This window comes from Somniosus microcephalus, chromosome 9, assembly GCF_052327205.1.
Source record: "Somniosus microcephalus isolate GS21.2 chromosome 9, FLI_Smic_1.0, whole genome shotgun sequence".
Lineage (NCBI taxonomy): Eukaryota > Metazoa > Chordata > Chondrichthyes > Squaliformes > Somniosidae > Somniosus > Somniosus microcephalus.
The window spans coordinates 177,909,126-177,924,557 of record NC_140995.1 but is presented as its reverse complement, the minus strand read 5'-3'; the positions used below and the strand labels follow the sequence as shown (position 1 = coordinate 177,924,557).

Below are 15,432 nucleotides of genomic sequence, written 5' to 3'. Positions count from 1 at the left end.
ATTTAAAAATGTCTCACTGTTGTCCTTAGATTTCAGTTCCTTATCGATGGCCGTTTTGTAGACGTGCAGCATCAGTCGGAGTAAATCCTGCCAGCGCTTCTGTTTGCAGCACGTTTGGATATGGCCCAAGAAAGTAGTGTTCTGCTTCCTAGAGTACGTCTGAATGAAAAGCTCTTCAAACGTTTCTCGCAGAGGCAGCATAATAAGTCTACGGTCCATCGGCTTGTACCTGAACAGAAACAAGTACAAATCCCAGATGTTAGTTAAAATCAAAACCCATGCCATATTTGTTGGCACTTGGAGTAACTGATGTTGCACCTTACTTTAAAAAGTGATCAGGTTCAGAGATTTAAAAATCAGGGGCACTTTGGCTCTCAAAACCATGTTCTAAAGAAAAGAAACCCTTCTGTTCAAGTATTTTCTGAACTTAATAGTGTCATAAAGAACCAGTAGATCTCCCGGCCATCCCCCATGGGGGAACTCATGTACCCAGAGTGGAGAACCTCACCAGGGAGTTTGGCGTTCAAGTAATGAAAATCAAATTTAGACTGCTGACTGACGTTACTTGAAGTGAAGGTACCCTTCTATGGGGCACCTACTTTAGTTTACTTAACTGTCATCCCTCCCTCACTGGCCTCTTTCCTGGGGCATGTGCCTCCTACTTCCATGAGAATGAGTCAAAAGTGAAACCTTCTCTTGAAGGATGCTGATGCTACTCTTGGCATTGCCACCAGGAAGTGCACCAATGTTATCCATGTGCTCATTTTTCTCTCATTATGGTATACCCTGTATTTGAAGTATATCCCTAACTTAATAGTTTTCAGACAGTGGTCTCATTATTAAATCCCAATCGTTAAATGTCCATTTATAGTCTGCTACTAGAAGTGGGTTATGCTCCCCTTTTTCACACTAGATGTTCTTTAACGAAAAGACTTGCATTTATGTAGTGCCTTTCATGACCACTGGACGATTCAAAGCGCTTTACAGCCAATGAAGTACTTTTGGAGTGTAATCACTGTTGTAATGTAGGAAACATGGCAGCCAATTTGCACACAGCAAGCTCCCACAAACAGCAATGTGATAATGACCAGATAATCTTTGGCATATTTAGGACTGAGCAACACTAGAGGGGGAACCTGGGGTTTGACAAAGCTGTGAATGGTGCAGCACGAGTGGATTCCTGGTGTCCGACGTCAATGAGAGGCAGGGCCTGGCCCCGACAGCACTGTGTCAGGGGTGGTGGGGGGGGGGGGGGCATGTCTGGCAGCATTGCTTTGTGGCTTTCTATAGATTCCCTGTAAAAACTGAACTTGATGTTTTATGATTGGTTCCTAGACTGGTGTCTCTGCTGTAAGAAAATGTAAACATTTTAATTACTGGTAGCGAAACACGGGTAGTAATGCAAAGAATCTGTCGGAGATTCAATTAGGATGTCATTAGTTAAACAGCCCACTGAGACCACAAGGCCCAACATAAAGTGCAGATTCCAAATTTTGAAATATTGCATTTTTAATCACCTTTCCATCATCTCAGGTTAGTCATTAGTCATTTAAATTAGATTTTTTGTCACCAAATAAGAATTAAGGACAAGAAATAGCCATGTGTGCAATCAGCTAATACTTCAGATACTAGCTTCTCCCCCATCAGAATCCTCAAACCAGCCCTTAAATGCAACACTTACCCTCCAAGCAAGTCTGCTGCATCGCTCTGTTGGTTCATATTTACCACCTTCAGTTTGTGGCCTGAAACAACAAATTACACCAGAATACTTAACACACAAGAACAGAACTTCCAAGGGTCATCAAACACAAACCCAAATTGACAGTTTAAATTTATTTGCTGAAATATTGATATGTAGAAAACTTCAGCCATGGTTTGTTGCCAAGAAATAAATAAAATTTTAAAAATGAATTCGCTACTATTTAGACAAAATAATATCCAAAGATTCTGCTTGTGCTCTAAATTTGGATATTATAAATCAATAGACAAATTATTGATGTTGGCCATGAACAAAAACCCAGAACAAGGTGAGCAAACAGGAGACACATTTATCCAATGTTATTTTTTGGGCGGGTGAGAAGTCTGACTTGTTTCCATCCCCAACGATGTGACTCAGAACAGACAAAAAAGTGTGATAAAAGGTGGATCTGAACTGGCAATCATTGGATTTCAGCTTCCAATCAATTGGCTGAAACAGCAACACTTTAATTTCAGGAAATGCATAGAGTGGGCTGAAGAAAACTTGCTGCACGGTTGCCCTAAAAGAAACATTTTTTGATGGTCATTCAAAAAAAATCAGTGTTCAACAGAAAGTGTCAGGAAAAAAAAGAGAATGCCACCAATTATACAGTGCCTGCTAAAATTTTTAAAAATCACATTTATTTGCCTTCCTTCAGGAACTGACATACAATATTGCAGCATTTTGCTGTATAATGCACAAGTGCAGTTACAACCATTCCAACTCTGGAGAGCCAAATGCAACAGAACGGGTGAACACAAAAGTTCAGTGATCCCCACTTCAGCAAAGTACAGACTTCTAATAACTTATTACAGAAGTATGCGCTATACAGTTCAACTTTATTTAGGTGGCAACTTTCCCACCCCACCCCCCCTTTCTCCTGAGTCTCCCCACACCCTCCCACTTTTTCCTGAAAACATCAGCTCCTGCTGGAGAGCAATTCCACTAGTGTCCTCATCCTCCAGTACCTTGTTTAAGTGGTCATTCTTCAAACGTCAGCCCAGATAGTGTGTTCAGGGGATTATCCACAAAATGGGGCATTATGGACAACCACAATCCAGTCTTCATCAGGCGTCCACACAAGCGCACTCTCGGAACCTGAATCATGGCAGGTTTTTTCCCCTCCCTTCATAGCCCAGGACACTGAGGCTAACTGTAGAATCCCTAATGTTACCCTAGCCAAGATCAGCGAATTGAGCACACAGACTAGAAGTCAAACATGACACCACCATCATCTAATTCAGGAGCCTTCCACAGAGTATCTCTCTTACTACACGGACTTGACTTTCCCACTTTATCGTCATAAGAAATATTCAACCTTATTCCACATAGTAAGATGAAGTGCATTCAACTGACATTGTTCCACCAACCTGTAATTCTGGCAAGGTACTGGACAGTAGAGGTTTTTCCAGTACCCGTTTCACCAACCAGTAAGACAGGCTCCTCTTTACCAAGACAAACAGCCAGCTGCTCCAATAGCAGAGACGAGGGTCGCGTGGCTGAAAAGGTCTGCGTTTCCCTTAAAGAGTACAAGAATTTCAGTCACGCAGAATAAAAAACAAAGCATCCTGGTTAAAAATGCTCATTAGCAATGTATTGAGTAAAGAGAGGTTAATTACAATGTAGAGATATAGTCTTGGGATTGTAGATTGATGATTAAAAATTACACTAAATTTTTGAAACCTCAAATCAAAGACCTCTCAGTAACCAATGGGCATATTGGAACGGCTATTCAAGATCAAACTATTCAGAAAAACCATGACTGCTGGTAAAAAACATACAATCCATTCACTCCTGAACAAGTTCACTGCAGTACTAATCCAAGTCATGCTTGCTTAATCGAAATACCAGGGCAGTAAATAGCAGCTTAAATAGCATTTCAAATACACAAAGTAGAAATAACCTCTGCCATGCTACCCAATGTGAACGGGGATCTGGCACCAGATCCCTCATCAAGTGGCGATTTGCTGCCAACCACCATGCAAATTGTCTTTGGCCTATTTGCATTTCTCTGATGGCTTTAGATAGACAACCAAATTGGAACTGGACAGAAAAATGCTTCCATAAATTTAAATATTTATCAACTCTATTAGAGCTGTTTAGCAAACCTATATGATGCTTGTATTTGAATTGAATGGATGAGTCACAAGAAAACTGACAAATTTCCTGTGGAAAACTGTTCTTTAACCCCACATGTGCAGTGACAGAAAGACATTTGCCACAGTTAACCACCATTATAAAATCAGCAAAAGTAGCAGACTGCAAACCCATTTAACAAGTGGTATGCCTTTGCTTTTAGTTCTCTCTCTACTAACCGCACACATTCAAGATGCCGCAAGCCAACACCAGAGGCAAGAGAATCAGTTTCAAAATAGTGTTGGTGGAGGGAAGAGTAAACCGGCCAGGAGAACCAACTACTCCTTGGAATGATGCCATGGGATCTTTCAACATCACTTGAACTATCAGAACAGGTTAATGGCATCGCATTTTTAGAAAGGATGGAGCAATTTATGACTGATGATGGTGCCAACCAGTGGCCAAACTGTGCAATTACAAAATGACCTGTTTATATAGAGGCAGATTCCAGTACAGATTTAGACAACAACTTGTATTTATATAGCACCTTCAGCATAGTAAAACATCCCAAGGCGCTTCACAGGAGCATTATCAAACCAAATTTGACTCTGAGCCAATATACAAGGTGACATCAGCACAAGTGACCAAAAACTTGGTCAAAGAGGTAGGTTTTAAAGAGTATCTTTAAAAAGGAGGTAAAGAGGCAGAGGCTTAGGGAGGGAATTCCAGAGCTCAAGGCCTAGGCAGCTGAAGGCACGGCAGCCAATGGTGGAGTGATTAAAATCAGGGATGCACGAGGCCAGAATTGGAGCAGTGCAGATATCTTGAAGGCTTGTAGGGCTGGAGAGATAGGGAGGGGCGAGGCCATGGAGAGATTTGAAATCAAGGATAGGAATTTACAAAAAAACAAGGCATTGCCAGATCAGGAGCCAATTTAGGTCCATGAGCACATGGATGGTGGGTGAACGGGACTTGGTCCAAGTTAAGCGACAGGCAGCAGAGTTTTGGATGACCAAGTTTACATAGGGTAGAACGTGTGAGGCTGACTAGAAGAGCGTTGGAATATTCGAGTCTAGGCAGTAATAAAGAGGTGTATGAGGGTTTCAGCAGCAGATGAGCTGAGGCAGGGGTAGAGACGGGCGATGTTAATGAGGTGGATGCAGGAGGTCTCGGTGATGGAGCGGATATGGGGTTTCAGAAGCTAATCTTGGGGTCAAATAGGACACCAAGGTTGCGAAAGGTCTGATTCAGCCTCAGACAGTAGCCAGGGATAGGGATGGCTAGGGAACAAAGTTTGTGGCAGGGACTTAAGACAATGGCTTCGGTCTTCCAAATATTCCCAGAGGAATTTATAAATGGAAAAGGTTGACAAAAAGTATGACATCAGGAAGTAAGGTGTTGTGTGGAGAAAGTGCACTCCTCTTTCTGCTGCTGAGTGACTATTCTCTGTTCTGCTGCTTCAGTCTCCTCTTCAGGGACTATTACATTAAAACATTCTACTTTTTGCAGATGGTCCGAATGCCACAAAACAGATCCTGCAAGGGTGTGGTGACAGATTTTTTTTTTTTTTAAATCACCGAATCGTTGTTCTCAGACACCATGACTCTTGCTTGGCAGTTTCTGTATCAATCACATTATTTTTTCCCCCCAAATTCCCAGTCACCTGCACCATAACAAAACAAATTCAATAATAGGGGTTGAGGAAATTTTCAAAAGTGGCACAATATTAAACTGCACAATGTTTTTACAAACTAGTGTCTTGGTAGAATCTGGAAAGTAATTCCTAAAACGTCAGTTTAAAAAAACCATGGTCATAAAAACAGAACTTAAATTTGTTCAGTCACTGCAAGTCAGTAGCCTTAATCCTTTCAAATCATTTATTTATTGGCGTTATATTGATTATTACAGTAATTGAGCTTCATTAAAAGCAATCCTAAAATCATCAACTGAGATATTAAATTTTAAAACTGCACTTACAACTGCAACAGGATGACATCACTTCTTCTTCGAGGCAAAACAGCACGTCCTACAGTCACTTCCACCTCACTGAGCCCAACAGCAGGTTTATACAACTGACAGAAGAACTCTGCCTGCAACACAAGTAACATTAAATCATCATCTCTGATGAAACAATACTACAGCTTTAAATGCTGCACTTCAATATCAATCACCTGCAAGAGGGGAGGGAAAATTGATCGTTGCCGGTTTAATCAATAACTCCGTCCCCGATAGCTCAGTTAAGTAAAAATACAGCGCGGTTTGAATCGGAGCCAAACTGACCTGGAAGCAATCACTACTTTGTGTTAAGTTAGTCTTAGCCTAGCGATTTCAGGGCAATGATTGCAATACACCTCAATGTTCCTGGGCTAAGCAGGGGAAAACTCAAGCCAAGGCTCCTCTTCCCCATAACCACAGTCCTTCATGCTCTACAACTGGACACAGAAATTGCTGCAGAACTCAGTACCCACTGCAGTTTCTCCCTTGCCAATTTTTTTCCTTCTCAGTTACTCATCATAATTTTATTGGAAACAATACCTGGGTGTACCAACACCAAGAGTTCAGAGTCCAAATAGTGTCAACTGGTACCAACGTTCTAATCTCCACTCGTGTAGATCCTTTGCCACCCCCCCTCCCATGCATTTCACACCTTACATACTTCAGGAGATTATTCAACGCCACTGATCTCAGGTCCCAAACCAACTAGCTTGGTAAAAGCTGAATTCAGTTTAGCAGGTACTTCTCAACCTCAGCATCCTATTCGACCCAGAACAGAGCTTCTGAGCCCATATCATCTCCATTACAAAAGACTGCCTACTTCCACCTCAAATACATAACCCACCTCCTCCAGCCCATCTGCCGCTGAAACCCTCACCCATGCCTAGTCACCTCCAGACTCGACTATTCAAATGCTCTCCTGGCTGGGGGCCCCCTCATCTGCCACTCTCTAAACTTCAGCTCATTCAAAACTCTGCTTCCTGTATGCTATCCCGCACCAAGTCCCGTTCACTTATCACCTCTGTCCTCACTGGCTTCTGAAAACCCAAGTTATTTCTCCAAGAATTTGGTCACCCACACTTGAAGTCAGATGCCAGCTGTTATTGTTCAGGCATTCTACCAATTTTATCTCGTGTCCACAGCAAAAAACAAACAGGCATTTTCCACGTAGCCCAAATCTCCTGGGATTCAAAGCCTACACCCTTATTACGTCGGGAATAGGACAGCAGGCCACAGGAACAATACAATGCACTGGGATGCCCAACACACTATTGCATGCTCCAAAATACAGTATATACACACACCACACAATCAGGCCTTTATGTTCAGGCTAAAACAATAATTGAGTGTGTCAAGTAAGATAGTTACACAGAAGCAGTAAGCTGCAGCGAGTTACAAATACTTAGATAACCAAAAGTAAAAAAAAGTCTATAAAAAGAGGGAGTCAAAATATCATGGCAGGAACACATTGCTTAGTGTTTAATCAATTGCCCAATTAAATATTTGTACATGCGAGACAATATTCCTACCAGTAAATGAAGGCTAAATGCAACTGCCAGAAATGGAGCTGAAACCTAAGCTGGGTAGCTAAGACTGTGCCTTTATACCAAATGACATGTTTCACATCACAGGTGTTATGTTGAGAATTAACCATCTCCCTCTCAACGATATCCCAATATGAGTGAGCTACTACAGAAAGGGAGCTTTTCTATCTTCCCCACTATACAAACTAACCCAGATTAACATTTTAAATACAGACCCAGCCAAACAAATTGACCTAACTGGTGATTACACAGCGAGTTGCACCAACGAAGGCAGCCAGGCCAACGTCCATTGTAAATGTGGATGAATCTGAATAGTTTACTAGCTACTGCCTTGACAAAGGAACGGTTTTAAGGATACATGTAGCTGAAGTTAGTAATTAAAAAAAAGTCTAAAGCCACATTACAAAAACAGAAAATTTCCTTATTCTGCTTTTACGACAATAATCGTGGAACCAAATTTAGGATGCAAATCAGCCCCAAAATTGGGAGGGAAAAATGTAGATTACCAAAAAAAAGCGCTGATTACCAGTTAATCCTATACACAGTAAAGAGAGAATGCCACACTAAAAGGAAACAGTACCTTTTCTTTTGAAATGTTCAGTTTGCTTCCAATGATCTCGGCCATTTTCTGCCGACTCCCCCGTTTAGACATCATGGCTGTAAAACAATCCAGCGCCTGGAAAACAAAACACCATGGTAACTACTTGAGGAAGCTCCACGACATGCCTTTCTACAGTCACCGAGAGCGACCGGTGTCTCCTCAATATTTTAAGCTCAAGCAGCCGCATATTTCCAAAATCAGCTACAACAACTTGCATTTATATAGCACCTTTCACATAGTAAAATGTCCCAAGGCATTTCACAGGAGCACCAACAAATAAAATTTGACACAGAGTCACATAAGGAGATATTAGGGCAGACAAGGTAGGTTTTAAGGAGAGTCTTAAAAGGAGGAAAAAGGGGTAGAGAGGCAGAGAGGTTTAGGGAAGGAATTCCAGAGCTTAGGGCCTCAGCAGCTGAAGGCACGGCCACCAATGGTGGCGCGATTAAAATCGGGGATGCTCAAAAGGCCAGAATTGGAGGGGCGCAGATATCGGAGGGATAGAGGAGATTAGAGATAAGGAGGGGCGAGGCCATGGAAGGATTTGAAAACAAGAATGAGAATTTTAAAAATTGAGGCGTTGTTTAACCGGGAGCCAATGTGGGGCAGTGATGGGTGAACAGGACTTGGTGCGAGTTAGGACACGGACAGCAGACGCAATTTGCACATTATTGGTATTAAGCCATCAATAAACTCCGTAGAACCCTTTCACAAACTGTATGTTGTAAATTCATCTCCTCCTTACCTCCTGGAAGATGCAGAGAGCCGTAGAAGAGGAAGTACCATCAAAATTAGGAATTATTCGTTCACACCATTTCAGTAAATCTCTAGACAGAATAAAGCAAAACAATTTCATGCAAACTGGTAGAGTATACGCTAAATTCATGTCGAGAGCACATTATGGTAAATGTAACCATTAAGCATACAGTATTGTACCAGACCTGCTTTCACTAGACAAATCATTTTTATTTTTATTTTTTTTAATTAAAACACATTTGAGCTACAGAAAGGGCAAGAGCAAAATCAATAATGTAAAAAGGACTGTATAAATCAAACATTGTGATATGAACCTACTAGATACAGTATCAGTAAAGTGCAGGATGCTTTTTGAAATAAAAATTGTCCAGTTTTTCCCTATTGACGATAGTCATTAAACCAGATGCTACCATCACATCTGTGCAGTATTAATCAGCTCGGACACTATTATGCACAACAGTATCCCCACACCAGTGACCCATCAGCCACAAGGTTGATCAGCATTCAATTTAGGAAAAAAAATCTCTAAATAAGTTTTTAAAAATTTGCAATTACTTTTTTGATTTAAAAAAAAAATTTTACTTGTTGCTATGAACTCCTCTTTAAAGAAGCAGTACTTTAATGTTATATAAAAAATCACTTGAATACAAGTGCATGCACCATGACCACATACTAATTTGTCGTCGGTATTGTCACAGGTCGGTTTTAAACACTATTCCTGGATCGCCTCCCCAAAAGGGTCATGTGAAGCTTTGCCTAGCATGCCACTGAACTTTTCCTTCATGCACTGCCCAACGCTGGCGAGTCTTACATTTATTTCTGAATTTCAAGTGAAATTTGTGTATTCAGCATTAACCATCCTGCTACAGATAGAAACTGCAATTTCCTCCTCCACGGACTATGATTGAAGCAGGGGAAAATAAAAAAAATCTTCCTTTGAGCAACAGAATATTCGAAATTTCAGGCTTACAACAATGAAAGCTTTCTCTTCAATCTTGTTTTAATCACTAGATTATCAGAGCAGAACACTAAGTCACTATTTAAAACAAACCAAAACAAATTGTTGCAAACCTTAAAGATAATCCTCTTCCCTCAAGGCACAAGTCTTTATCTTCAGTTTTTGTTTCACATTCATCAGGCACTTGTTTGTTTCCATGATTTCCAGCCAAGTTGACTTGCGATCCTTGATGTTTCTTGCCAGTCAGTTGGCAGTAAATGTCCAAAAGGCGATCTATTACTATTTCCAGGCTTGGATACCGGTTTACTAACACCTGTAAAACAGGAAGTTTAAGATAGTAAATGTTGAAAGAAATCACCAAGATGTATGAGTTTTAGAACCATATTCATAAATTTTTCAACACCATAAAATATGCATTACTGTCCCTCTCCTATGTGCCACTCTGCAATGAAAATAGCTTCCAGTCCACTGCCAATATTACACAGGTGCAAGTTAGTTTATAGAAATATACACCTTATATTTAGATGCCTTTTCCAAAACAAGAATTATCGTCTAGCCCAAGACAGTATGCGTTAATACATTTGTCAACACTTAAAAATAGCTCAATAGGAATTAGAATATAATCCAAAACGATTAATTTTCCATTACAACATATCCTGAAGTCTGCATATTATGACAAAGCTCTCAGTTGTAGAAAGGACTACTTTTGCAGAGAGATTTTTTCTAACCTCGCTCCCCACTCCCTTTAGTCACAATTTTAAATTAATGATCCCTCACCACTGAACGCCACCCACCCCCGCACCCAGAGAAAACATTCTTCCCTATTTTACATCTAGCTTCAGCATGGAACATGCTCAAGGTCAGATATGACAAAGAATAGATGTAGTCATAGGCTGGTTATATTAACATATCTGTTCTGTTCTTTAGGTCACGAGTTTTTTGTTGGACCTCGGCCTTCAGGCGTCTGTAGAGCTGCTTTCTTGCTCTCGAGTTCTGTTGCTGTTTCCAGATCAGGAATGCCTTGCGCTTGCACTTATTAGCTCCTGGATCTCCTGGTCATTCTCGTCAAACCAGTCTTGGTGTTTCCTGGTCGAATGACCGAGCGTCTCTTCACAGGTGCTGATTATGGAGGCCTTGAGTGCAGAGCAGGTGCTGTGGGCACTCTGTGTCTCTGCATCACTGGGAGTCATCAGGTTGTTTGTGAGGTGCAGGCTGAATCGGGCTTTCTTAGCAGGGTCTGAGTGCGCCAGCGTTAATTTTCCTGCGGCATTGTTTCTGTTGCCGCCGCCGTTTTGGGGCTACATTGATGGAGAGGACAGAGCGGATTAGGCGGTGGTCTATCCAGCAGTCGTCAGCTCCTGTCATGGCACGGGTGATGCGGACATCCTTGCGGTCCCTCACTCAGACGATGACATAGGCCAGTGCTTGGAACGAGGGTGCTGCCATGAAGCCTTGTACTTGTCTCTCTGACGGAACAAGGGGTTGGTTATGACGAGGCCATGTTCTAAGCATTTCGACAGGAGGAGGGTACCGTTGGAGTTGGCTTTCCCTACCCCCTCTGCCAATCACACCTCCCCAGAGGTCTGTGTCCTTTCCAACTCTGGCGTTAAAGTCGCCAAAGAGGATTATCTTGTCGCCCGTTGGGACTTAGGACAGGGATTGTTCGAGATGAGTAGAATTCCTCTTTGGTCTCGTCTGTGGCTTCCAGTGTTGGGGCGTACGCACTGATGACCATAGCGCACTGGCTCCAGGCTAGGGTGAGTCGAAGAATCATGAGGCGCTCGTTTATACCGCATGGGGAAGTCTCTGAAACGCCCAACCAGTTCATTTTTTATGGCAAAGCCTACCCCACGGAGGTGCCATTCTTCTTCAGATTTGCCTTCCTAGAAGGTGTAACCACCGCCTTGCTCCTTGAGCTGGCAACAAAAAACTCGCGACCTAAAGAACAGATGGTGGGTGGAGAAAACGCAGGAGATCCAGCAGCTAGCCGACAACCACGACGTGCATGGATTCTTCAGCGCAGTCAAGACCATCTACGGCCCAAGCACCCAAGGCCCTTCCCCGCTGCGGGCCAAGAACTGAGAGGTACTCATCAAGGACAGAGAGGCAGTCAGTGCCCGCTGGAAGGAGCACTTCGAAGATCTCTTGAACCATGACTCTCTCTTCGACACGAGTGTCCTCATCTCCATCCCACAGCATGCTACCCGCCACCATCTCAGCACAACCCCAGCCCGGCATGAGGTTGAAAAGGTCATCCGACAACTGAAGAACAGCAAGGCCTCAGGAGCAGATGGAATCCCCACCGAGGCACTAAAGCATGGTAGAGAAGCACTACTGGTGCGAATTCATGAACTCATTTCTCTTATCTGGAAGGAGGAGAGCATGCCAGGGGATCTCAGACGCCGTAATTGTCACCTTTCTTGAAGATGGTCACAAGTCCGATTGCGGTAATTAGAGGAGTTTCCCTGCTGTCTGCCACAGAGAAAGTCATCGCAAGAATCCTCCTCAATCGCCTTCTCCCAGTGGCCGAAGAGCTCCTCCCAGAGTCGCAATGCGGATTCCGCCCATTAAGGGGCACAATGGACATGATCTTCACCGCACGTCAATTACAAGAGAAATGCAGGGAACAGCACCAACCGCTGTACGTGGCCTTCTTTGATTTCACAAAGGCCTTCGACACTGTCAACCGTGAGGGATTATGGAGTGTCCTCCTCAAATTCGGCTGCCCTCAAAAGTTTGTCACCATCCTCTGCCTGCTTCACGACGACATGCAAGCCGCGACCCTGACCAACAGTTCCACCACAGACCCAATTCACGTACGAACCGGGGTCAAGCAAGGCTGTGTCATCGCACTAACGCTCTTCTCGATCGTCCTTGCTGCAATGCTCCATCTCACTCTCAGTAAGCTCCCCACTGGAGTGGAGCTAATTTACAGGACAAACGAGAAACTGTTCAACCTCCGTTGCCTCCAGTCCAGATCTAAGGTCATCCCATCCTCTGTCGTCGAATTACAGTATGCAGACGACGCTTGCGTCTGCGCACACTCGGAGGTCGAACTCCAAACCGTCGTCAACACCTTCACCGAAGCGTACGAGAGCATGGGCCTTGCACTAAACGTCTGTAAGACAAAGGTCCTCTACCAACCTGCCCCCGCCACACAGTACTGCCCCCCGATTATCAAAATCCACAACAAGGCCTTGGACAACGTGGACCACTTTCCATACCTCGGGGGCCTACTGTCAACAAGGGCAGACATCGATGACGAAGTCCAACACCGCCTTCAGTGTGCCAGTGCCGCCTTCTGTCGCCTGAGGAGGAGAGAGTGTTTGAAGACCAGGACTTCAAACCCGGCACTAAGCTCATGGTCTACAGAGCAGCAGTGATACCCGCCCTGCTGTATGCCTCAGAGACATGGACCATGTACAGCAGGTACCTCAAAGCACTGGAGAGGTACCACCAATGCTACCTCCGCAAGATCCTGCAAATACATTGGCAGGATAGGCACACCAATGTCAGTGTTCTTGCTCAGGCCAACATCAAAGCTTTGACCACGCTTGATCAGCTCCAATGGATGGGTCACATTGTCCACATGCCCGATACAAGACTCCCAAAACAAGCGCTCTACTCGGAGCTCCAGCACGGCAAGAGAGCCCCAGGTGGGCAGAGGAAACGCTTCAAGGACACCCTCAAAGCCTCCTTGAAAAAGTGCAACATCCCACCAACACCTGGGAATCCCTGGCCCAAGACCGCACAAAGTGAAGGAGAAGCATCTGGGAAGGCGCTGAACACCAAGTCTCTTCGCCGGGAGCAAGCGGAAGCCAAGCGCAGGCAGCGCACGTCAACCCAAGCACCCCACCCACCCGCCCCTTCAACTACCGTCTGCCCCACCTGTGACAGAGACTGTAGGTCCCACATTGGACTCATCAGTCACCTGAGAACTCATTTTTAATGTGGAAGCAAGTCATCCTCGGTTCAGAGGGACTGCCTAAGAAGATATTAACATAGCAGGCTGAAGTGAAACATTAAATTAGAACAGGAAGGGTTAAGGTTAATAGTTGTTAGTTGGGGGTCAATAGGTGTTGCTCAGACTGGAGAAAGGTTGCAGGGTCCACTTTTCTTTTTACTATACAAGTGATCTGGACTTGGGCATAGGAAGTAGATCATCAATGTGCGGAGATAAAATCAGGGTTTGGCAAACATCAAGCAGGACTGCAGAAGACTTTCAGAACACAGACATGTCAGCAGAATGAGCAGACATCTGGTACATAGAATTTACTGTGGAGAAGCACGAGGCCATACATTCTGGGAAGGAAAACAAGGAATGGAAAGATGGTGAAGGATATTGATGAGCGGAGAGATCCAGGGGATCAAACACCATTTCTTGAAAATGTAAGTGCAGGTTAATAAAAGGACAAAACACAGGAGAAGAGATTATGATCAATTTGTACAAGGAAATGATAAAGCCACACAGCTATTGTTCTGTACACAGTTAAGGACACCCAATTATAAAAACAATAATTGAGACCCTGCAACATAGGTTCATTGGGATGATGAACAGTTATGAAGAGAGAGACTAAAGATGCTATTTACTATTCTACTGAAGCAGAAACGACCAAAATGATTTAATTGAGGGTTCTGAGGCGGTGAATAGGAAAGACGGTTTTCTCTGGCTGGGGAGTCAGTGAGGAGGGATCATCCATTTAAAATGGTCACTAAAGGGAGTGAGATTAGAAGAAATCTCTTTATGCCGAGAGTTATTAAAAGGATGGAATGCTTTGCTGCGGGGATTAGTTGAGGCAGAAATCGTTGCATCTTTCAAAAGGAAAAGTGGATAAACAGCTGAAGCAGAGGAAGATACAGAGCTATCAGGAGTGAGCATAGCAGTGGGCTTAGCTTCGGATTGCTCCAACAAAGTCGGCGCAGACACAATGGGGTGAATGGTCTCCTTCTGTGCTGAAAACTGCTACGGCCCCAAGGTGCCTCGTTTGCACAGCATGATGCATCGTGGATGCAGCTGCGAATGTACAGTGGTGCTGGAGGACCCAGTGGCAGATGGGTGCAAAACTTCTATAATGTATGGCATGTTAGGCCACAATGCACAATGAAGTTTGGAGAATGACATCTGCTCCAGTTATTACTCCATTACCAGAATGCACCTTTGGAGAGATTTCTTTGGCGGTCGGGGAGGAAAGCATTTGATAAAAAGTAAAATAAACTCACCTCTTTTAGTTCTGTCCTGTTCATGTTGTCCAACTGGATTTTGGTCCAGAGTTTGTCCAGCAAAGTTGCATGACTGTTTTGTTGTCTATACCAACCAGCATTGCTGCTAAACAACCTAGAGAGGTTAAATACAAACCCAGTGACTTGCAGGTAAGGAAAGAAAAAAATAGCTCAAGTTTCAGCATTTGACACAGTTCAATTTCTGCTGTCATTCAAACATCCTGTTGAATAGCAGTTTCTCTTCAGCAATAAATCAGAGCAATCCAGTTTGGCCTTGTCCTAACTGGACCAAGCACGTATAGCTTAGCTAAAGTGCCCGACATCGATTTGTCCTCATCTCTACTGGATATAAATTATGCAAGTTCACATCCAGGTGTGAAGTTACTAAATGCAGGATCCTCAAGCAAGATTTCTCTCATTTCCAAGAGTGCTTCTCATGAAATTGCGAGAATTCTGCAGAGATATTTGTGAAGAATGCTTACTATAAGTGATTGGATACTAGAATCACCACTTTTCTCACCCATGCCTGAAAACAACCCTCTCA

The 15,432-nt window shown here is 43.5% G+C and overlaps 1 protein-coding gene across 1 annotated transcript in view; it reads right to left on the bottom strand.

The window, feature by feature from the left end:
• mdn1 (midasin AAA ATPase 1) overlaps positions 1–15,432 on the bottom strand; it is a 197,742-nt gene that overhangs the window by 167,561 nt on the left and 14,749 nt on the right. The window contains exons 9-16 of the mRNA XM_085997622.1: positions 14,889–15,003; positions 9,782–9,981; positions 8,700–8,781; positions 7,934–8,029; positions 5,792–5,904; positions 3,109–3,257; positions 1,682–1,742; positions 18–229 (exon numbers count right to left, since the gene is read on the bottom strand). Of these exons, the coding sequence (XP_085853748.1) occupies positions 18–229; positions 1,682–1,742; positions 3,109–3,257; positions 5,792–5,904; positions 7,934–8,029; positions 8,700–8,781; positions 9,782–9,981; positions 14,889–15,003 (1,028 nt within the window). The remainder of the gene's footprint in view (positions 1–17; positions 230–1,681; positions 1,743–3,108; positions 3,258–5,791; positions 5,905–7,933; positions 8,030–8,699; positions 8,782–9,781; positions 9,982–14,888; positions 15,004–15,432) is intronic.